Source organism: Psammomys obesus, unplaced genomic scaffold (assembly GCF_907164565.1).
Source record: "Psammomys obesus unplaced genomic scaffold, mPsaObe1.curated_primary_1811, whole genome shotgun sequence".
Taxonomy (NCBI): domain Eukaryota; kingdom Metazoa; phylum Chordata; class Mammalia; order Rodentia; family Muridae; genus Psammomys; species Psammomys obesus.
The window spans coordinates 4,537,005-4,561,529 of record NW_026596158.1 but is presented as its reverse complement, the minus strand read 5'-3'; the positions used below and the strand labels follow the sequence as shown (position 1 = coordinate 4,561,529).

Below are 24,525 nucleotides of genomic sequence, written 5' to 3'. Positions count from 1 at the left end.
AGGGGTAGGGTTTCATGTCTTGCTTATCTTAGACGTAAAAGACAACACCTGTTGACATAGAATACTTCCTAGTTGGCAACATGGAAAATAAGGGGAGAAGGCAATGAAATGTTATGAAAGAACGAACTTGTGTTGATTTCAGGTGCTTGCCTATAAGGATAATACGGATTTCTTTTCTTTTTCAAAAAAATTGACAGTAATTTTACAGGCCATCATAAGGCAGCCCTTTGATTGTTTCTGAGATGAGTAAAATAGCTGTTCAGATGTACAGATTTTGTACACAGGGCTCTCCAGTTCCCTTCATTTCTATTTCTTTTGAGTGGTTTTGGATACCACTTAGGCTCATTTGTTAGCAGGGTAAACTGTGGTAAGTTGCCTTACCTCTATGAATTTTTTTCTAAAATTAAAAACAGGGAAATCGTCGGGTGCAGTGGCACATACCCATAATCCCAGCATTCAGGGTGGCAGAGGCAGGTGGATCTCTGAGTTCGAGGCCGGCTTGGTCTACAAAGTGAGTCCAGGACAGACAAGGCTACACAGAGAAACTCTGTCTGGAAAAAAAAAAACAAAAACCAAAACAAACGCAAACAAACAAAAATTGTGACTGTGGTAATTGAAGAAAGTAACATAATAAGCCAGGTGTGACAGTGTATGACTGTAATTCTTGTGCTCAAGAGCCTGAAGCAAAAGGATTGCTTGTTGTCTTGGTAGTGCTGTGGGGTCTAGTCGCAAAAGCAAGCAGAAACAATATAAAACATTAGAGAATTCACTCTAAGTTCTGATAACTGTGGTAGTGAAAGTGAGTAAATGTTTCTCATTTTCATCATTTTATTGAGAAATTTATCAAGAGACATTACCAAATCTTTTATCAGCTATTTTCCCTACATAAACCAAACTGCTTTGAAAATGTCTGAGCCTCCCTGGGTACTATTTTTTCTCCTTTTACTGAAAATAGATTTTTTTTTCACTTAATACACGTCCTAATTATGGTTTCTCATTTCCTCCCATCCAGATCCACTCTTTTTCTATCTCTCATTAGAAAACAGACTTCTAAGAGATAATAAAAATATAACTGTTAAAACACAAATACATATAAGAGTTGGACAAGACAAACCAACAAAAGAAAAGAGCCCCAAGAGAAGGCACAAGAAACAGAGACCCACTTGTTCCCATACCCAGTAATTCCATAAAAACCTTAAACTGGAAGCCATAATACATACACAAAGGGCCTGGTGTATACCTGTGCAGGCCCTGTGCATGCTGCTCAGTCTCTTTGGGTTCATATGAGCTTTGTTCATGTTGGTTTATAGGGCCTTGTGTTCTTGCTATCCTTCATCCTCTTTGGCTCTTTTTCTGCCTCCTGTTTCTTAGGGTTTCCCGATCCCATTTAAGGCTGAATGTTTCAAGGTATCTCATGCTCTGCATGTATCTGGCTGTGAGTCTCTGTATTTGTCCCCATACACTGCAAGGGGAAGCTTCTCTGATGGCTGATCTATGAGTATAGCAGAATGCCATTTTTTAACTACCTTAAAATAAAAAGAAACAAAACAAAAAAGACACTTGGGAGGCAAAGGCAGGAAGATATCTGAGTTTGAGGACAGCCTGGTCTTCAGAGTGAGTTTCAGGACAGCCAGGCTTACACAAAGAAACCCTGTCTTGGAAAACAAAACAAAAACAAAACAGTATTTGGTTTTACTCTAGGATCCCTGGGCTAGTTTTGGTTCTCGGTCACCCAAGCAGTGTCTCTAACCTTGGTTTATTCTTCTTTCTCTATTCCTATTATTCATAGATTAGGTCTTTCCATAGTGTCTCAGATTTTCTGGATATTCTGTGCCAGAAGTTTTTATTATTTTTGTTTTTTAAAATTCAGCATTTTCTATAGTTGTTTGTTGTTTTTTTTTTTTTTCTCCCATTTCTTCTATTGTGTCTTCGGTGCATAAGATTCTTTCTTCCATCTCTTTTATTCTGTTGATAAGGCTTGCCTCTGTGGCTCCTGTTTGATTTCATGAAAATTTTCATTTCCAGATTTCCCTCACTTTGGGTATTCTTTACTGATTCCATTTTCACTTTCAGGTCTTGAACTATTTTATTCATTTTCTTCCACTCCTTGTGTTTTCATAGATTTCTTTAAGGGATTTATTCATTTCCTCTTTAAGAACCTCTATCATTTTCATAAAGTTGTTTTAAGGTCTGTTGGGAGCTGCTGATCTGCCAGCCTGCTTTGATATTTAGATCTCAGCAGAAAGACTGCTTTCACCCTGGCCTTCACTGGAGTCAGTGATGAGTTTCCAAGTCTCTCTCCATTTGTTTGAGACAGCAGGTGGGATGTCTTGTCAAAATCATGACTTCCTTGTGAATTCGTTCATTGTGCTGAGGTGCTTTTGCTCTGGCTTAAAAGGAATCTGGAATAAAGCAAGGTGTCTACCGTCTACTAGAGCCTCTTGGAAAGGTCCCATGTGTTGTGTGTTGGTTTATTAATTTCAATCCTCACTCGCGACTCAAGAACTGTTTGACTCCAGCAAAGATCTTTTTCTTGTGCTTCAGCTATGTTGGAATACTCAGGGCCTGCTGTGGTAGGTTTTACTGACTCTAGTAGAGACATGTCCTGGCTGTTACTGATTTTATGGTGTCTAGGCATCAGGGAATGAGAATTTTTTTTTTTTTTAATTCTAGGTGCTGATATCTGGTATTGTCTTTGTTGGGTGGTATTTTGTTCCTTGGGTTCTGTTGCCCTCTCTTGTTTTTTTGAGAGTGAGGTGACTGTATGTTGCCTGGTAGAAAATTGTTCTGGTGTCCCGATAGTTGTGGCCACTGGAAATTCCAAGTAAAATGTAGTTTTGGGTATTGGGGGCTGACATTTAGGGATGGGGACAGGCTTTGTATCAGGCTGAAGGGGTCCACAGGAAGGAGGAAATCAGGGTGTTCCACCAGGATCTGCATAGTCCCCAAGTTGGGGAATGGGCCAGAGAGGGGGGAGAGGCAACAGCAGGTCTGTTAGAGAGCTAAGGATGAGAATGGGGGATTGGACTTTGAGGAATGGAGGGAGAGGTGAAGATCTACAGTTAGCTACCTAAAGTCTCTGGTCAGAGTGGCCTGTGGGTTCCAAGAGAGTGTCTCCTGGGATGAAGCAGTGAACTGGTGGAGGGCACGTTAGAAGGGAAGATCTGTGTGATCTGCTAGAGTTGTGTTCGGCTGCAGAGCTGACAGTGAATGAGACTGGGGGTTGGCTTTGTAGGAGCAGGGGGACAGGTGAAGATCTGCACTTAACTACTGCTTCCCTGGCTGGAGTGCTGTATGAGTCCCAGTAAGTACACCTTGTTATCACCTAAGTGAACCTTGAGAAAAGCCTAAACCAAGTGTATGGGGCTTCTTTGAAATCTCATCCACTTTAGCAATGCTAAGCAGTTTCATAGGCCTGTGCTCTGTTCATACAGCAGAATCCCAGGGCAGCCTCATCCTGAAGGCTGCAGTGGGTAAGTTTCTTTTAGAAGACCTGGGTTCTGTGCTTGTTGCCCTGCTTTGAGTTGTAAAAAGTAATTAACTGTAAAGAGAAATGTAGGATCATGAACCATTTGAAAAAGTATATTATCTGAGGGTAGTGTTACTTACAGGCCTGTAATCCTAGCTACTTTTGGAGTTTGGAAGCATAGGCATAAGAGTTTGAGGCCAGCTTAAGCAACATAATGAGATATCCTCCCCCAGGAAAATGTTGATTGCAATTACTCTCCAGCCCTGTGTCCTCCCTCTTAGAAGGTCCTGTGGTTTTTTTTTTAAGCTCTCAAGATACCCTTGATGGTGTTTATATACATCTGTATGACAGGTCAATATTTGGGCCTTTCCTGTTAGTTTTTAGCCCTTTTCATAAGTGGATATATGTTATGCTCGAATCGGGAGACCCCAAAAGACCACCACCAGAAGTCAAGTCCGTTGCAAAACACATAAGGATCTTTTTATTACAAGCTGCAGCTTGGGCTCACACCCTTACCGCCAAAGCGGTGAGAACCTCATGCTCAGGTTAATTCGGTGATTTGAAGATTCTGGTCCCCTCCCAGTGCACCCAAAGCAGGGGAATTCCTGAATGGCAAGCATCTATTGGTCAAAACACAAAAGGGGGTGTTGCATTCTGAATTGATTGGCTATAGGAAGGCCCCCAAACCGTTAATGGTCTGGCTTCGCTTCCCAGGGAATGGGCCGGTTTCCTAGCAACTGTATCACTAGTGGGCAGGGAAGAATGCACTAAGGCTAACTCTTCCCCTCAGGGCATTAAAGGCTAGTTCTTCCCTGCAGATGGCTGGACATACCTCCACTTGGCTGGCCTAACTTCAGGCTTGTGCTTTAAACTTTAAAATAATAGCCACTGGTTTTTAATCCTTTGGTCTCACAATATACTTGTCATGTTTGTATTTAACCTTTTGCTTCTTGAAAGCTAGTTACATTCTTTTCAAACCACTTGGCATATCCACATGGCACAGATAGATGTGGTACACAGACATAGTTCAGGCAAAACATCTACACACACAGTCATTTTTTAAGTGTTTCTTTGAGGCTAAAAACACGGTTCATTCAGGAAAGTGCCTGCCTTGCAAACAAATCTGATTTTTGAATCCCCAGAAATGGTGGTGTGTGCCATAACCTTAGCCTGGAGGAGGAGGAGTGGTGACAAAGTCCCCCAGACGTGTTGGCCGGGCAGCCTAGGAACACTGATGAGCTTCCAGGTTAGGAAGACATTTGACATTGACCTGACTTTCCTCACATACCTCAGGCGTGTGTGTGCACACTGCACATCTATATCACACAAAATACAAAAAACTAGAAGATTCTTTTAAAAGTGATGATTTTCTACACAATGTTGAATGTTAGTGGTGTTGATCTCTCTTAGGGTCTCTTGTGTTTATTCTGTCATACACACATGTAGACAGACAGACGGCACCCATCCCTATTATATTGAATTTTCTCTTGATGTTGTTGCCTGATAGGAAATATATAAAAAAATATAAATATATATATAAAAATATAAAAAAATATATTTTTTTTCTAAAATTGCTAGGAATTTTTTCATGTATAGTATGACTTTTGAAATCATTATCTTTATTTTGTTCTTTTTAGAAATCCTTTACATTTCTCTTGAGAGTAATATGCTTAATCTCTCAGTGCAAAGCAAATATATATTTCTGAATACCAATCATGTCCAGGTACTGGCCATGTGTGTCAATTTATTTGACCTTTAAAGCAGTTGTTGGAGGGCAGTGGTGGCATCTTTAATGACTAAAACCGTTGGAAACATGAGATTTTTTTCTGGTAACTGTAGAAACATGACATGTCTGCTCCTTGGTATGGATAGGGAAGGTATTTATTATAGCCAGGAGCAAGAGAACACGCAGAGGCATCTGAAGAGGCCAAAGCATAGAAAGTAGTAGACTGGGCATGGCCAGCAGACTGGACCTGGCCAGGGCTATCTACAGGAGAGGAGAGAATAGCAGGGACAGAAAATAGAGAAAACATAGTGAGAGGCAAAAGCAGAGCGTTAGGAGGATGGTGATGGTGGGGCATAGCTGAAATAGCAAGGGTAAGGAGAATGAGTTGGGAATGGGTTGGTGGGCTGTGAGCAGGGGGGGAAGAGGTGGGAAGGCTAGGATGGTGAATTTTCAGATGTGTAACAGGTCCTTGAAATACCGAGGGAGGCTGGAGGCCAGCACACGATTTGCCATGTTACTAGGCACGGCAAGAAGCCGTAGTCTCTTCTGCCCGAGGTGAGGGAAATGATTCCTTTTGAGAAAGGAGAACCAGTTTCACAGTTCATAAGGAATGCTGGCTTTTATTTAACTACCAGAAATCCCCCTGTAGTCCCAGGTTGGGCCCATTTCTGGGTTATTTGGACTGCCTTTTGAAGTTTGGGAAGTTGGAGTTTCCTGTGTACCCAACAGTAACAAGCTTTATTGTATTTTTGTTGTTTCTAAGCACCACTTTGTCCTGTTTTGCGGTGCCTGCAAGCCTTTCTCTGACACCCTTTGTGAAGTATAGACAGAGCAAGCTGCTGAAGATGAAAAGGAGATGGGGCCAAAGTGCTGGAGTCTTACAGTGAAGGCTCTGCAGAGAGTGTAGTGGCTTTCTCATGGCTGACTCTGGAGTTGGCTAATTGGTGGTTCCATTCTCTGTGGCAGCCAGTAACGGATGGTGTACACTTGGGCTCTCTGCCAAGAACTTGTACTGTATTTGGGGGCAATGGATTTGCTGTAGGTAACTGGGGACAGTGGTACTGACAGAAGTCGACATACATTGGCATGTGGGGGAGTGTCATCTCAGCAGAGCCTCTGCCCTTATCTGTGTTGGGAAGATGCCAGTGTCTGCTATACCCTGAAGCAGTGTCAGCCTATACCCTGAAGGAGAGTTGGCACAGGCTCCTTGTTGTCTGAATTGGATGCTTGATGTTTAGAATCAGAAACACTCATTACCCAGCTAACAAAATGGCAGTGCTGTGTCAGCCTTTGGTTTTCACTCACGTTAAATTCTGTTTGCTGTTCCAGACCTGCCACAAAATGGGACAGTGCAGCTATCCAGTACTTTCAGAATATTCTAAGAGGTAAGACCAGGTTATGTTTGCAGATTGTTTTAATTGATAACCTATGGTGCTTACACTTCTGTTGCTAGATCTCTGAGATCTGCATGTCTAAATGTTTGACCCTCCTCATGAGGCTCCTTAAGCTACTTGGAGTCCCTTTCATGCCTGGTATCATACTGACTTGTGCCCCTGTAATTCTGCAGGTGGATTTGAATGTCAGTAATTGTCAGCTGAAATAGTGAACTGAATTGTGCAGAGGACCCTCTCACAGCAATAGTGCCTGCCTCTCAGATTGTTTTTAAATGCTGAGGTACACAAATGAATATGTATTTTCAGCAGTTAATTAAAACAAAAACAAAATGCTTTTACCGAGCAAGGGATAGCAAGTGGACATTTGTTGTATAATAATCACCAAATTTAAAGTGTGTAAATACCTTTAACCGTTTGTATTGGCAGCTGTAAAGAATGTGTGTTTTGTACTATCTGTTCTAACTCTTGTCAGTCTGTATTCCCATGGCTGTGCCTACCTGTTGGGACTGCTCTGAAGGGTGAGTGGACATGAAAGACGCACATGTTGCTGGTTCCCTAGCGAGGCCACGCTTGCTTTAAATAAACCTTGACTTTCAGCTCACTTGTTTGTCCATTTATTGCCATTTAGCAACTACGCAAGTAGAAGCAAAACTATGTGCTGTGGAAGAAGATACTTTTGAGGTTTACCTTTATGCAACAATAAAAAATGAAAAAGTAAGTGAAAGATTTTGGGGGAGTTGTTATCTGGTTTTAGGTTTTTGAGTCTTGTATAGGCTAGGCTAGCCTTGAGCTTTCAGTGTTGCTGAGGATGACCTTAGATTGTTGTTAATAAAATATAAAAAGATGTAACAAAAACACATAGGAATTGGACAAAACAAATAGAAGGAAAAGAGCCCAAGAGAAGGCACAAGCTGAGTGTGTTGGCGTACACCTTTAATCCCGGCAAAGGCAGGTGGATTTCTGAGTTTCAAGCTAGACTGGTCTACCAAGCCAGGACAGGACAGCCAGGGCTACACAAAGAAACCCTGTCTGGAAGAGGAAAAGGGGAGTGGGCACAAAAAACAGAGATGCATTTGTTTGTTTCCACATTCAGGAATTCCATAAAAACCTTAAACTGGAAGCCATAATATGTATATGCAAAGGACCTGAAGTAGACCTGTACAGGCCCTGTGTATGCTGCCTCAGTCTATGAGTTCACATGAGTGTTGATGACACAGATTTAGAGGATCTTCTTGTCTTAGACTTCCATCCTTTCTGGTTCCTATGCTCTTTGTGCTTCTTGTCCTGAGCCCTGAGGAATGATTTGATAGAGACATCCTATTTAGGGCTGAATGTTCAAAGGTCTCTCATTCTTTGCATGTCTGGCTGTGGGTCTCTATTTGATTGCATCTGCTGTAGGAGGAAGCTTCTCTGATGATGACTGAACAAGGCACTGATCCATAATTGTAGCAGAATGCCATTAAGAGTCATTTTGCTGCTGCTGCTTGCTTCCTCCTCCTCCTTCCTTCCTCTTCCTCTTCCTCCTCCTCTACCTCCTCCAGTATTTGGTTTTGTCCTTGGTCCCTGGACTAGCTACTCTTAGGTTCTTGGTTACCCAAGCAAGTGGATGACCTTATATTCTTAATTTTTCCTCTACTCCCAAATGCTGTGATTAAAGGCATGGGGCCACAAAACATAGCAAGATTTAAAATTTGGAAAGGTTTATCATTTTAAATTTTACTTTAATAAAACTAATTCATACAGTGGGGGTTATTTTAATCTTTGAAGGTCTAGCTTGGAGATGCTAGTAGGACTGTCCCTTCTTATTCATTTCATGTGGGTGTGTTTGTGCGCATGCACAAGTGAGAGACAGGCAAGACCCCTGGGGCCATCTACTTGATAGTACCCCAACTACACTTCAGGTGCAGAGTCTATCTTCTGTTGATGATTAGAGACATGCTTTTAACCCCAGCATTGGGAGGTGGATCTCTGAGGTCAAGGCCAGTGTGGTCTACAGAGTGAGTTCCAGGACAGCCAGGACTATACAGAGAAACCTTGTCTTGAAAAAATCCAAAGCAAAGAACAAAACCATTGACCTAACCTAATCATTTTATTGAGACAGCGTTTTCACTTTCCTAATTAGTTCGAGTACTCATAGCGTGCTTGTTCACGGGTGTGTGTGTGGCCAGAAGTCAGAGTTGGTTGTTCTACCCTGTTGTTTTGCAGCCTATTCTGATTGTTTGAGACAGGATTTTACTACCTACTCAGGCTGTCCTGAACTCACTATATAGACCCGGCTGGTCTTGACCTCACAGAGCACTCGGCCTTTCTCTGAGTGCTTTCTCCAGAGTGCTGGGATTAAAGGCACTACCACACTCAATTGGAATTTGTTTCTTCAGTGTCTTAGAGTTTTCATTATAGAGGTCTTTCACCTCCATTGTTAAGTTTTTTTCCTAGGTTTTTGTTTGTTTGTTTTGTTTTGTTTTTAATGTGAATGAGCTTTCTCCCCTCTGTTTCTTGATGAGTTTGTTTTGAACGTATGAAAATGTTCCTAGTTTTTGTAGGCTGACTTTGTGTATGTGGTGTGCATTTTGACTGTGCAAGCACACCTGTGTGCCGGCACATGCGTGCCGTTGCCCTGACCTCTGAAGAACTAGCTCTTCCTGTATGTGACTGTGAGAAAGGATTCTCCAGTAGCTTATTTGGGACCTGTGAGTTGTGTCCAGTTAGTCCTCATGAAATAGTTTTTCTCTGGGTGTACAGGTTCTTCTTAGGCAAATATCTAGGGTCTGGATAGTATTGTTGACATTTGGAAGATGCCATATTGTTTGCCAAAATAACAGACCGTTTTACATCTGTCTCAGCAATGTGTGAAATTTTCACTTCCTCCACGTGCTCATCCACACCTGTGTTGGTCTTCCCAGCCAGTGTGAGGAGCCATCTCCTAGTGGATGAAATTCCACTTGTTAACTCACTGGAGATGCTTTCACATGCTTTCTTGTACTCCACGCTTTGATAAGAGGGTTCATACTTTGCCTAACTTTGGATAGTTCTTTCTTGTAATTTTTATGAATGTCTATGTGTGTCTGTGTGTGTGCATGTTGTATGCATTGATGCATGTGGAGGCCAGAGGACAACCTTGGGTTCTTCAGGAATGCTTTTCACCTGGTTTCAGACACAATTTCTTTCTCAGTGGCCTGAAACTCACTAACTAGACTATATGGTCAGCAGGCTGTGGGGATCACTCTCTCTGCCTCCCAGGTCCTGGGATTCCAGGCACTGACATCATGCCCGGTTTGAAGCATTTTTATAGTTGGCTTGGTTTGTTTCTTATTTACTTTTCGGATGGTCTCTCTGTGCAGCCCTGGCTGTCCTAGGACTCACTCTGTAGACCAGGCTGGCCTAGAACAGAGACCCTCCTGCCTCTGCCTCCCAAGTGCTGAGATTAAAGGTCTGGTTTTTCATTTTCCCCTTTTATTGTTAGTGGCCTACTGTCAAATCTGCCCTTGACCAGATGGTGTTAGCTCCCTCTTCCTCCAAGGTACATCTTGTACTTCGTGAAGCTTATTGCTATTTTCTCATAAAGGGGTTCATGAAAATAATTTAATTTGTTGCTTACATAGCAGGAACCAAGTGTTGTTGCTGTCAAATTATGCTTCATAAAAGTTTTTTGGTAATTGGGGCTGAGTTTGGAATATTGACTTTGTGTACATTGACTACACCCATCTGAATGGTAACTTAAAATGTTTAACATTTTCTAGGTTTGTGTTAATGATGATCTTGTTGCAAAGAACTTTGCTTATTATGTGTCACCCATGGGGAATAAAAACCTCAATACTTTGGAGAAACCTAAGCTCAGTCTCAGTTCGGTGCCCTGCTCAAGTAAGCTCAGCCCATCACTCACTCTGTGGCCAATGCTTTTGCAAGGGAAAGACTGTCACGGAGTGGAAAGTGAGTATCACATGTTACTTCATCCTAGCAAACTAAGTTCTGTCTAAGCTCCTTCCTCCTTGCAGACAGACTTAGACTCTGTGCTTAATAACTGAAGTGTACTTCACAGGGGCCTGAGACCAGGAAATTCTAGACTTCCTGTTAACATTGGACCACATTTTCAGAAGTTCAGATAGCATGTTCAGACATGTGGAGAGCTTTTTATTACAAATGATACTTAGTGTGGACCATTGATATGATTTTAAATGTTCCTCTCTGTTTTTAAATTTTAGTATCCCACACTTCTGTTCCTTGCTAGGTCTCCTATAACTTTACAGCATAAGCAAGAGCATAAGAAGTAAAAAATAAGGACTTGAGTTCATTTCATGGTTTAGTTTTGAAATGTAATATGTTCTTTCAGATTCACAGGGCTTAGATTTTCTGGCACAGTCTCTCCGGCATACATGGTGTAAGGACGTTGTCAGCAACCTAGGACCACCTGCTGCAGGTGAGTCCTGCCAGTTTGATTTCTTTTATAGCCAGCACAAAATCACACTCTGTGGAAGCACTGGAGAGTGAGCCTCGGGCCTCACACCTGCTTGGTCACTGAGCTTTATTAAACCTCAGCCCATTTTTGTCATTTTTAAAAGTAGTTCTTTGTTGTCTTTATATGGGGTTAAGTGTTCTTTATCTACTTTGGATGATAGTCCTTTATCAGATGTATCTTCTGCAGTCATTTTCTTCTAGTGTATGGCTTATTTTCTTTAGTGTTTGATTTGATGTGTCATTGCTTTTAAAGAGAATTTTGCATCTATGTTTATAAGACATAGTGGCCCTTCATTTTCTTGAAATGCCTTTTTCTGGTTTGGGCATAAGGATAGTGAGGGTCTTGTAGGATGAAGTAGGAAGTGTTTTCTTGCTTCTGTCTTCTGAAAGGGCTTGTGGGATTGGTACCATTTCTTCCCTACATGTTCAATAGACTTCATCAGTGAACCCATCTCAATTTAGAACCCTTTTTGGGAACCATATTAATTCCATTTCTTCAAAACTTATGTATTCTTGTTATCTAGTTTTGTTTGGAAACGTATATCTTTAAAGGAATTTGTTTCATCTAGATCAGTGGATCCCCTTTGGGAGTTGAATAACCCTTTCACAGGGGTCACAGTGTATCAAATATACTGTATGTATATTAGATATATACATTACAATTCATAACAGTAGCAAAAATTACAGCTATAACGTAGCAACAAAATAATTTTATGGTTGACAGTGCCCTTAATCACTACAACTTGAAGAACTGTATTAAAAGGTTGTAGCCTAAGGAAGGTTGAGAACCATTGCTCTCAGTGATCTAGTTGTGAACACGGAGGTGTTCATTCCACTATCTCTCAACTTCTTGATATGCTTATAAACACAAGTGGAGTATCCTTTATTAGTCTCTCAATGTCCATGGGTGAGTAGTCATGTCCCTGCTTTCATTTCTCTCTTTCTCTTTCCCTGCTTATCTCTTGATCTCCCTTCTTCTGCCCCCTAAATTAGAGCCTTAGCAATTTTGTTACTATTTTTTTTAACTTGTTTAGTTTTATTTCATATGCAAGGGTGTTTTGCCTGCATGTATGTCTGTGTGAGGTGTCAGAGCCCTGAAACTGGCATTACAGACGGTTGTGAGCTGCATGTGGGTGCTGGGAATTGAACCAGGGTCTTCTAGGAGAGCAGCCAGTGCTCTTAATCACTGAACCATCTCTCTAACCCCTTTCTTTTCAAACACATGCTGTAGGCTGTATTCTGTGTTCTCAGGACTATGCTACAGACCTGCCCCTCAGTATGGCTGTTTGCATACAGGGTCTTTATGAGAGATTAGCTCAGGGATGCCATAAGGACAGCCCCATAGAGAACCAGAACTGACTTTCTCCTCAGTATCATGGACTTAGTAAGATGATGGCTAGCTGTACACCAGGAAGATAGCACTCCTGAAACCACATTGGCCAACGCTTTGATCTTGGATTTGCAGCCTCCAAGACTATAAGAAAATTAATTTCTGTTGTTTAAGCAACTTACTCAGACTGATGCAAACATTTTGAAGTTGTTTCATAGTTCTTGGATATTTCAGTTTAAACAGTTTTTTTCTTCTGTTTGCTTTTCCACTTTGGAATTTCCTGTCGTAGTTTGTGGGGGTAAGAATATAGATCCTGTGTATCCCCCCCCCAAAAAAAAAGGTTTCTCTGTGTAACAGCCCTGGCTAACCTGGAACTCACTCTGTAGACCAGGCAGGCCTCCAACTCACAGAGATCCCCCTGCCTCTGCTGAGATTAAAGGTATGTGCCACCACACCCAGCTAGATCCTAGATCCTTTTTCTTGGTGAGAGTCAGTTACACTGCATTAGGATTAAGTTTATAGAAAGAAATAAAGGGCAAGAGTTTAGATAACCTCAGCAGCTGAAGCAGCTTCAATAACCTGAGAGGTGGTGTCTGCCCAGTGGATTATAGGCTTCAAGCTGGGACCTCTGTAGCTGCAGGTAGGGAAAAGGGAAGGGGTATTGTTAGGGGAAGAACGGGAAGTTAGCTGTTTTCCTTAGGCAGCTGTGTTTGAAACTATAGGGTCTATTGTCTATCTGCGACTATCTGGCTGCTTTGCTTCTGCAATCTCCAGGATTGCCAGATCACAGGAAGCACGTTTTAGCGATTCCTAAATAGCTGGTTTGGAAATCTGAGCTCAGATTAGAGTCTTGGCTTTTTTTCTTTTCTTTTTTTTTGGGTCGGGGTGGGGGCCTGTGTACATTGTAGGAGAAGCATATATGTTGGAAACATAAGTAGCCTCCTTTGGAAAGTACAGTCTGCCAAGTTGGGAAAATTGTTTTATTCTTTTTAAGTTGATATATGAATTTCTACAACCCTTTTAAAAAGTAATTGAAGCAAGATTTTTAAAAATTGCATTGATCTAGCATGTACCTATACATATGAGTGGGCATATACATACTGTAGAATGCCTGTGGAGGTTAGAGAACAACTTACAACAGTTTTCTCCTTCCAGCATGTAGGACTGGGGATCAAACTCGGGTCACCGGGCTTGGCAGCTAGTGCCTTTACGAAAGTGCTTTTACCTGATGAGCCATTTTGTTATTCCCAAAGCAAGATTTTTAAGTTTAATCCCTACAAGTTTAATATAAAATCTGTTGGACAATAATTTATGTGTTGAAACTTTATAACAGTACTTGTTTGTATTATTTTTGTCCTATTTTATATAGTTTTCAATAGCTTTTTATTACTATCTTTATTTTGCAGATAAAGCTGTAAACTGTAAGGATTCCTTGGGAGACTCGCCTAAAATGATGTTTGAGAAGAAACAGCAGAGCCTCCCTGTAAAGCACATGGATAAGGTTGTATGTTTAAATGCCTGATGAATGTAAAGCTCACATGACACTGATATCCTGTTACCAGCAAAATGTGTGCTTCAAAGTAGTCTCATCCATAAACAATGTAGTTTGTGTGTTTGTCTTAATGGAGCAAGGTTACTGGCTCCACCTTGTAGAGCTTTTGTTTCCAGTGAGTAGTATCCTATCTATAAAAGTGTTCTTAAGCTCACTAAACATAGATGTGTTACTGTCTGGACTTGGGGAGCATTCAAATAATTAACTTCAATTCTGATGTGCCTTATAGTTCTTTTGACAAAGACATGTAAAAGTAATTGTAGACATTTTAAACACTCATATGAAATGCCAATTGCCTGTTGTTTGATGTTTTAATCTAACGATTATAGTAACAGTATAACTAACTTTAACTCTCCCCCCATCTGTGTCCATGAAAACTTTCTGGAATAATTGTTGATGAAAATAATTATCACTATATTTTGGTTCCAAAAAATACAAATCTTAAAAAAGGTGTATATAACCCCCTCATTTCTTCCTTATTCTCCTTTCTGCCTTTCCTTCTTCCCCCTCCTTTCTTCCATTCTTACAGTGTGTTGAATCTTCAGTTTACTGGCCAACCAAAAGAGGCATAACCATACATGCTGATCCAGATGTTCCAGCAGCAAGGTATGATATGAAGATTCAGTTCAGCACACTAGAGCCTTAGGACAGTGTAACACAGTCTGACATAAATATCCTTCATATTAGGGTGGGAGTTTTGGGGCTTAGTTCCACAAGTTTGAGACTACTGAGGCTATCCACCTGTGTGTCTCAGATCCAAATAAAAATGTGTGATATTTACATACAGTCTATGCATATTCTCACGTATATTTTAAATCACCTCTAAATGACTTCTAATACCTAATGCAATGTAAATACTATACAAGTAGTTATTATAGTATATTGTTTAGGGAATAATGTCAAGGAATGAAATGTAAATATTTAAGACAGCAGTTTGTTTTTGCCAAACATTTCCAGCCTGTGGTTGGTTGAATGCACAGCTGTGGAGACCACAAATGCAGAAGGCCACATTACAGTAATTATGTAAAAGGTTGATGACCGACTGGAATACCATACCTCCCCTCAACCCCCAAAAAATAAAAGTTGGTCTTCTCTTCCTCTGCAAGCTCCCACATCAGCTCTACTTCGAAGCCCTAGCACACTGAATTTATATAACTACCATCTGGGTCCTGATTGGCTGGATATGGGAAGATGAAAAATAAGAGCACCAGGAAAGAGATGCTAGGCCTGGTGGAGGGAGGGCTAGGGCTGAGCTCACAATCAGGTCCCCAGGCCTCTCTGCCTTTACAGGAGGAGGGAAACTAGTAAGGAAATTGCTGTTCACTCCTGGTTACTACAGCGGTCTTTGTAGGCCACCTGCTGCTCTCAGGATGCTTTGTTGTTCCACCGGGGATTTCACACGGCTTGGCTTTTGTTGGTTTGTTTCTGTTCTTATTTCTTTAGCAGCTACTCCTCTTCTTGAGGCTTCCAGCTGTCAGAAAGCCTCTTGGGGTGGGTAGACAAGGCACATGGACAAGGGCAGGCCCAGACCCCTAACAATTTCTCTGTGTCTTGTGATGGAGGCTTGTGGCTTCCTCAACAGCAGGGTCTTATTATCATCTAGGTTCTAGTGAGCAACCTATACCAGAGGCTGTATTAATGTGTGAATAATCTTTTCATGTGTTTTGGTTTCTAGTGGGTTTACCCAGAAGCCAAATGAGAAGCCACTACGGTTAACTGAAAAAAGAGACTGTGATGAGAAGAATGGCTGTGTAAAGTAAGGTTTGTTTGTTTGTTTTGAATTGGTATGTTGGGTGGTTTATTTCTTCCCTGACTTGACTTGTTTATTGAAATATTCGCATAATATGCTAAGCAGGAAGAAATTCCATTTATTGTTGTTGACCTCAAATGTCCATTCCCATAAAACAGCAAATATCCGGAAAGTCCTCTGTAGGTTTTTAAGCTATGTCGGGATGGGGTCAGGTTAAATCTTGGGTCTAGTGTAAAGGGGTTGTTTTCATCCTGATTCTTTCAGTGAGGTAGACAGCTTTTAATGGTATTAGGTGAGTTTTATGCATCTTACGGCCATTGGTTTTCGTGGGTGATTCTTGCTTTCCTTCCCAGTTTTCTGATGTTAAATGGTGCTCTCTAAAAGCAGAGGAACTTCTTTTGATGTTTGTTTAATTCACAAAACTGTTCAGTACCCATGCTTCCTAGACTCTACAACTTAAAGAGCTGCATCCGAGTTGACTGGCTGCTCTGTAGTTAGCAGGCCGACAACTTAAAATAGTTTGTGTCCATGTTGTCTTGCTGCTCTTTACTACTGTCAGTCTGCTGAGCCACCTTCCAGAGCCACCCATGCCCTGGATGGCCTCTGCTAGCAGAGGTCCCTCAGTGTTGAGGAGTCAAGTGCATTGAAGCCTGGTGTGGGGCTCACTGTGGGCTAATGATCAATAGCCCCTCCCAGAGAAGCTCTCCTGCCTAATGCTTGATGGATTTGCTATTATAAGTGTCTTAGTCAGGGCTTTTATTGCTTTGACAAAACACCATGACCAAAAAGCATGTTAGGGAGGAAAAGCTTTATTCTGTTTACTCTTCCCATTGCTGTTCCACACCAAAGGATACAGGACAGGAACACAAAACAGGGCAGGATCCTGGAAGCAGGCGCTGATGTACAGACCATGGAGGGGTGCTGCTTCCTGGCTTACTCCCCATGACTTGTTCAGCAGAGTTTTGAACCATGTGTGTCCAGGAAGTGCTGGCAGGCAGTGAAAAACCTGACAGAGTGAGAGTCGCTGGCTTACATCAGCAGTGACTTGGGCAACAAACACTTTCAGAAGAGGCCATGCAGGACCTGAAGTCCTGTGTAGAAGCCGTAACCAACCATACAGCAGTGTTGTGTGCCACTCACTATTCCTGGGAGACATGAACAAAAGACTACTTAGCTCAGCGAGGAAACCAACAACAGACAGAAGTGCAGATGCCACCAGAATCCAACTGTACAAACTAGTGAGTTCATTACAGGAGCAGTAATGACTCAAGACAGCCAAATCACAAAAAGCCCACCCCAGCATTGCTAACAGTTCACAGAACCTGGAAGCCTGGAGTACGCTCGCTGCAAAACCTGCAGGCAGCTCAGCAGGTCCAGTGTCCTTTCCAGGTAGCTCAGCTGCTCTCTGCTTCTTCCAGGCAGCTTTGCTGGTCTGAGGGTGTTTCTCGATAATCCTTACAACTTAGATATACTTGGGGAGGGGATTCCTGGAGCCTTTGAGTTTACTTTCTGAATTTCCTGACTGTCCATGAAAGATGGAATGTTTTACTTTCCCAGAGAATGCTTTTGGTCTCATCTGCTTGTAAAAATGTGTCCTGGAGATTTCATCCTATTGTTTCAACTTTCTCCTTTTATGTCTTAACCAACTTTCCTCCAAGATGAGGGTTTCAGTCTGTGAGTAACAGCAACACAACAGACAGATTTCTTTAGGGGTGTAGGTGTTGTATTAGGCCCCCAGTCTGTTCCTCTGAGGGCCTCTGGAAATACCAGGTACCTTGTGTTGGACCTAAAGCATAGTTACAGCCTCTTGCCAACCTCATCAGCTAACCTTGGATTTATGTGAGATGAAATTCCACTTAGTTTTGTGGGTAGTGGTTCCCTGTAGCACTTTTCAAACATAGTATTTATGCATTATAAAATTTACCATCTTAAAGTGCAGAGTTTAGTGGTTCAGGGTAATATTTATACTCATGTAACTATCACCAGCAATCTAGTTTCTTACCATTTTTGTCCCTTCCCACCATATCAAAGTCACTCTCCATTTCCTTACCCTCTGGCTGGCACAAATTGGTTGTCTGGGTTTTTCCTGTCTGGAGTATTATACATCTTTGATCCCAGCACTCTGGAGACAGAGGCAGGTGGAGCTCTTTGAGTTGGAGGACAGCCTGGTCTACAGAGAGTATGCCAGGGCAGACAGTTCTAGGACAGACAGACAGAAACTCTGTCGTAACAACAACAGAATTAATTATTTTTTCAAAATCTGTAGACAGGAAAGGAAATACTGTGGTTCACTGTGTGACCACCATCCTTCATCCTGACTTCCTGCTTCAGAAAATGGTGTGACTTCTCTGCTGCTCTCACCAATCCTTACCCATGAGTGAGTGACTCTGGGTGTAAAGAAGAGCTCTTTCAAATTACTTCTTTTCTTTAGCAGTTGAGTATAAGTTCTCATCTGGTATTTTCTGACTATAAAATAAAGCTAATGATTAGACCAGTGGTTCTGACTTTATCTGAGTCCCCTTTTAGATACTGTACCCTGCAGGACATTGGTGGCAGGTGTGGTGGCCCAGATGCCAGCCCAGGTTTTGAGTGGGAAACAGGAAACAGGTGTGACCTCCGTGGTCCTTGAATCCTAGTGAGGCCAGCAAGACAGAGCACAGTGTTTGCCCAGATGTGCCCTGGGGTGGATGGCCACTGTATCTCCCTCCACAGGGAAGAGTTAAAAAGGATTTCAGTGGGGAAATGTAACCACTTCCTTCTTCAAATTGCTTTTTAACTGCTTTACAGATTACTGCAGTTTCTAAATCCTGATCCTTTGAGAGCTGATGAGATCTCTGACCTGCACCAGGTATTACAAACCATAAAAACAGAAGGTCAGACAAGAGAAACTGGTAGTGTTATTAAGCCTTCTTTCTCCCTGAGATGGGGCATCTTCCCAAGACATGGCTTTAGTAGAGTCTAGAAAGCCACTGCTTTAGTGGCTGTGTTTTATTTGGGGAACAAATGATCTTTAATTTGGGTGGTTTATGTTTTCCAGGAAGCACGCATCCCTAGGTTTTTACATGGCAATGTTGTGTTTTCGTCTTGGTAAAGCCCTGAATACTCTATCGTCCACTCAAGGGAGACCTGGCTGTGCTTGTCTAATGTCTGTGTTGGTTAGTTGCAGAAGGTGAAACTGGGAGCACTACAGCCTGGTGTGGTGCTCCGGAACAGGATCGAGCCCTGCCTGACCATGGATAAGTCACCTCTGTCGGCAGACCTGAAGAAGGTGAACGTGTTCTTAAAGCCAGACTGCTGAGGAGGTGCCAGCTCTTTCCAGCACAAGGGTTACTTTGTTTTGCTTTGTCCGTTCTGCTCTAAGAGCAATGGGGATGGAATCCAGGGCTTCATGCATCCTGGGCATGCATTCATCACTGAACCATACCCCGGTCCCATAGGAGGCTTTAAAGAAACAGCTCTAAGGCCGCACTGCATTCTTCTTGCTTCTGAAATTCTCTTGGAATCTTTGTGATTTCTTTCTCATGTGTCTGTAAGCCCAGATTAACTTCCCAGAAGATTCATTCTTTTGTAGAAAAGCCCATTGTGCAACTGTCAGTCCTTTTCTAAAGTAAGTTTTCTTCTTTATCTTTTTGGTTTTTGTTTTGTTTTTTGGTTTTTTGAGACAGTTTCTCTGTGTAGTCCTGGGTGTCCTGGAACTCACTCTGTAGACCAGGCTGGCCTTGACCTCACAGAGATCTGCCTCTGCCTCTGCCTCCGCCTCCTAAGTGCTGGGATTAAAAGCTTGTTTGTTTTTGTTTTGTGTTTTCTGATTCTAGAAATTGTCCTAGATTGTGTCCTACCAGTTTGTATTGTTCTAAGCGGGGGTGGGGCCCCACTAGAGCCATGTTCTAGAGAGCAATTTATAATAATATTCAAAACTGTCCTAGTCAAAATGCCAGCTTGCTGCCTGTCTTTCTTCAGTGTTACAGTTCATGATGACAAGATTTGCCTCACCCTCTGAGCTGCTTCTTGGGTTTCAGTGGCTTTTCAGTATGAACAAGCTGGTGATCAGAGACACACTGAAGATCATCTTTCCCCCAAAACAGGAGTAACCAAATCAAGTTTTGTGCAGGGAGAAGAGACTGGTAGAAAGTGTGCATCACTGTGTGTGGTGTGGGCCTGCAGTCCCAGGGACATGGGAAGCTGAGACACAAGGGTTCTTTGAGCATAGAACTTCGGGGTCAGCATGGGCCGCATAGTGACACTATGAAAAAGAAAACTACCCCAGAGACACAAGAAGATCCTGCATTGATTTAATGGCAACAACGGTTTCTGTTGTGTTTCTGCTTTTGGGGTGTGGACACGTCCTTTCAGCTGGATGAAGGATCTTGCCATAGTTGACCATAGTGTTGGAACAGAAAAGGAGAGCAGGAACACATGCTTGCTGGATGTGCCCCAAGGCTTCTAGGGAACATGAAGCTGATGCTCACTGATGACATGGTCTTCAGGCCCTCTAGGAAACATGCAGCTGTTCCTTTGGCTATGTCTATGCAGATCTACCAGAAGGGTCAAGGGAAAGGGCTATTGTTCAAAAGGAACACTCATAAATGCTACCACAGCAAACCAGAAGCAAACCATTCAGCATGGTTTTGGCTTTGTTGTAAACAAGCACAATTCATGTCAAGAGAATCAGTGTGTCTTGAACATACTAAGCATTCTGGAAAGCTGGTTTGTTCCTGAAAGAGGTATAGGAAAATGGAGTTGGGGGAGAAGCCAAAGAGAAGTGTATCTGGTTCAGCTGAGGTTCCATCCTGCTCCATCCAGGGAAGTAGTTTGTGGGAGCTAACAGAAGAGCTGAGCTACTGGATCTGTTCCCTGTGGCTTCATGGCTAGCTGTACAAGGAGAAAAGGACCTGGATTTTAAAGAGAGGACTGAGGTAGCTCGTAGTATAATCTCAGTACTTGGGAGATAGAGGCAGGAAGATCAAAATCACAGCTTGAGTTACATGAAACCCTCTCAGGAAGATCAAAATCACAGCTTGAGTTACATGAAACCCTCTCAGAATACAAAGTTAAAGGAAAAAAAAAATCAGAAAATAGAAATAAAAGCATTTTTCTAGACAGTATATTTGAAGTATGAAATGCAAGTGAACTGAAAGAGCAAAGATGAAAGTAGAATAAAGTTTAGGGTTTAACTTGAAGTCCAAAAAATTGGATTTCTAAAGGACAAGAGATTCTCTGAGGAGACATTTGTGGACTTGAGTGACATGAATCCACATGTTGACAGTCAGTCCCTGACTGGTACAAGTGAAAAGACTTCCATTAAGCACCTGTGACCCATCTGAACTCAGGTACCGAGGTCATGAAAGCCTCTATGAAGAAGTGATCCCACCACAGAGCAGGTTTCAAAATGACCTTGGACTTGAACATTCAGTTGTTCTAGCTCTACAAACAGGTCTATACTTGTTTTCTCAGTGAGCTATGTGTGTAGAAAGATATTTCCAGGTTTGTAAACTGTAAAGAAAATGAACTTCCTCTTCCCCATGTGCAGAAACCACTGAAGCCTCTGCCTTCCTCACAAGAGTGTCAAGAATGAAGATCACATGAGCTGCAGGCAAAGGAGCAAGCTGACAAATTCCCCTTCAGCTCAGCTGGAAGCTCTGGGCTTTGGGGAAGGGGGTAGCACAGAGAATTCAATGCCCTTTGAAAGTGTATATTCAGGTTTTAGTAATAGTTGAATACTATGCCAATAAAATGTGCTTTTTAAAGATGTTAAGGTAGGTGAGGTGGCATGTGTGTGTAATCCCAGCTCCTGGGAAGCTGTGACAAGAGGATCAAGAGTTTGGGGCTGGAGAGATGGCTCCACAGTTAAGAGCAATTGATGCTCTTGCAGAAGACCCAGTTTGTTCTCAGCACCAGCAAGGTGGCTCAGAATTGTCTTTCCAACAGTTGTGTGCCCTCTTCTGGCCTCCAGGAGTACTGCATGAATGTGGTACACAAGCAATACATGCAACCAAAACACCCATACATGTGAAGAAAAAAAGTTTGGTGCCCTGGTGCTGAGAGTTAGGTGAATGGAGCTGTGAAATGGGGGTGTTTTCTTTGTCATTTATCTCTCTCTTCCCCCACCATTTTCTCCATAGGCTCTTCAAAAAAATAAGTTCCCGGGACCCAGCCACACTGCATCTTACTCTTGGCCTCCTATTGCACGTGGCTGTGATGTGGTGGTCATTTCTCACTGTGGAAATGACCCTTTGTTGTACCTGCCACCACTGCTCACGGTTTTGCAAATGGGGGGCTGCTACAAGTCATTACCAAGTAGAAATGGAGTAAGTTGGAGATAATTTTGAAATGGAGTAAATGTTTATTTTCAAGTGACACACTTTTTATCCTAAAGCTGAGGTTATTTTACTCACTTTTTCTCAAACTGCTGGACTGGAAGCAGGCTGTCAGCCTGGCTTGGTGGCACTGTACCTGGGGCACTAAGGCAGTAGGATCATGTTTGGGGCCATCCTGGGCTACATGGTGAATTTGATGTCAGCCTTGGATATGCGTTAAGACCGTGTTTGAAAAAGACAAACCTGGGCCACTTGAAAGTAGCCTTTGCTGTCTTAGTGTCACTGAGTCCTTGGTGATCCTTAACTGTGATGCTTACCTGTGGCCACTAGCTGGGCAGAAGAGCCATGGCTTTTAGAGTTGAGTATAGAGTTTGTAAAATGATGTTAACCTTAATCCACACCACCTGGATAAGATGGTCAGGCCGTGTCTTTCTACTGTCTCACATGAGAACATTGAGTTCGTGGAAAGCTGTTGGCTTACCTGACTAGTGGTGAGTGATTAGAAGTTCAGTTTCTGTTGTCTCTTCCCACATTTTTGCTTCATTGCACCCAACGCTGTTAATATGCTTTTGCCATGGGTAAAAAAGATAGAGGAAATGGGACCTAAGGACAAACTGGTGGTGGGTAGTGCCTTGCTGGATTTTGGCTATCTAACAGAAGGTCCCACCAGGCACCATAAAGCAAGTGTGGCAAGGAAGCGTGCTCAGAGTCTAGAAGGATACTGGGTTTAGGGTTATTGGGTTGTTTTCCTATCCTACCATGCAGTAGAATTTCTCTGGAAATTGCACTGGTTATGTATTGACTTCAGTGAGTGCATTTATACCCTGAATTAAGCTAGGCAGCTAAGCCCCACTGATGATGGAAGTGCCATTTTGTGCTGAGATGGGAAGAAAGTGACATTCAGCCCTTACTCTTGTGTTTCCCCTGCTTTCTCCTTGCCTCCACAGGCAGCTTGCTTTCAGGCCTGTGGAGAAGTTGGCACTTGTCTGGACCTATCTAGAGGAAGGACACCAGGCTCTTCACAGTAGGAAGCATATGCCCATGAAATGTTAACAGGCAGGTCACCTGGAGAGTCTGTGGGCTGACGGGGAGCTGAGTTTAAAAAGCACTCTCCTAAGGAAGAGTCAGTGGCTCTTTCAAGGCATTCATTCATCCTAGTGCTTAGGAGTAGGAAATGGAGCCAGACTTCTGGGTTCTTAGTTTCTTGCTGTTGTATTAGCTGTGTAGCCCTGAGGACTGACTTCACGAGTGTGTTAAGGTTTAAATGACTGAGGGAGTGCTTTAGTTCAGCTTAAGAAGAACTTGCTCAGTGTTGTCAAACCCACTCTAATGAAAATGCTCACTTTTCTCATCTGTATGATGATGATAGCTACAGACTTACTCTGTGCCAGGAAATGGTCTGGATATTTCACATGTTATGTTTAATTCCTAACAACTGTCCAAATCATTTGAATCTGTTTGTCTTTGCAGCCTCTTGCAGTCATCGTGTGTCCTGGGTGGAAAAAGGCCCAGTTTATTTTTGAGCTATTGGGAGACTGTAGCATGTCCTCCAGGCCTCTTCATCCTGTGTTATTAACAATTGGACTTCACAAAGATGAAGCCAAAAATATGAAGCTTCCAAGGGGGTGTAAGCATCCTTTCCAAGCTGTTTGGTTTTCTTTACAGAAGACAGTGAGCTTGCCTAAGCAGCCTGGGTCCTCAGTTGCTGGCCACTGGCTCTAACTTGACTCCCTAGTTACTAGCGGGTGTCAGTGGTGAAGGCTTAGTCTTGATGCATGTCTCTGAGAAAAGTGCATGATTCGTTCAGTTGTCATATGCTGCTGACTGTTCGCTATCAGAGGCTGGGCACAGGGCTGAGGAAATCTGCCGATCAGGAAGCAGAGCCTCTGGCAGCTGGGTGTAGTCAGAGACTACAGCTCACACAGGGTGGACAGGGGCTGGCTTTGCTCACTTAGTAGAGAAATGGCTGCTGAGAAGGAAGTGGAATCATGGTGAAGGAAGTACTGGAGAAACCTGTAGAAAACCTAAAAAATGTTCACTGGTTTTTTGTTTGTTTGTTTGTTTGTTTATTTTAATGTAGGCGATGTGATCGTCACGACTCCACACAGCCTTGTGAGGCTTCTCACATACCGAAGCCTGTTATTTCTTAGACTCTGCCACCTAGTTCTGGATGAAGTGCAAGTACTGTTCTTCGAAGCTAATGAGCAGGTGAGTGTGGACGCACTGGGTATTGGTGCTCCCCATTACGAGAGCATGCGTGTTTCCAAATTACGTCAGTGTTTCCCTGGTTAGGTAATCATGGAATATCTAGTTGGCAAATCAATTTGGTAATATATATAATTTAGAAGAGAAAACATTTAGCTGAAATTTCCTTTCCAATGGTGAACTTTTACTTGAAAAGAAGTTCTTAAGGAGATTTGTTAAATATTTCATGACTATCTAACTACAGAAGGAACATTTTTAGAAGAGAATTAAGAAATAGAGGAGCACATGAAAAAAGATTCACTATCACTAGTCTTATTCTCAGAGATA

At 42.4% G+C, this 24,525-nt stretch overlaps 1 protein-coding gene across 1 annotated transcript in view; it reads left to right on the top strand.

Annotated features, from left to right (window-relative positions):
• Tdrd12 (tudor domain containing 12) overlaps positions 1-24,525 on the top strand; it is a 62,323-nt gene that overhangs the window by 14,065 nt on the left and 23,733 nt on the right. The window contains exons 5-16 of the mRNA XM_055594703.1: positions 6,525-6,580; positions 7,218-7,303; positions 10,330-10,519; positions 10,920-11,006; positions 13,781-13,857; positions 14,456-14,532; positions 15,602-15,682; positions 18,464-18,524; positions 18,837-18,944; positions 21,799-21,984; positions 23,464-23,620; positions 24,074-24,201. Of these exons, the coding sequence (XP_055450678.1) occupies positions 6,525-6,580; positions 7,218-7,303; positions 10,330-10,519; positions 10,920-11,006; positions 13,781-13,857; positions 14,456-14,532; positions 15,602-15,682; positions 18,464-18,524; positions 18,837-18,944; positions 21,799-21,984; positions 23,464-23,620; positions 24,074-24,201 (1,294 nt within the window). The remainder of the gene's footprint in view (positions 1-6,524; positions 6,581-7,217; positions 7,304-10,329; positions 10,520-10,919; positions 11,007-13,780; positions 13,858-14,455; positions 14,533-15,601; positions 15,683-18,463; positions 18,525-18,836; positions 18,945-21,798; positions 21,985-23,463; positions 23,621-24,073; positions 24,202-24,525) is intronic.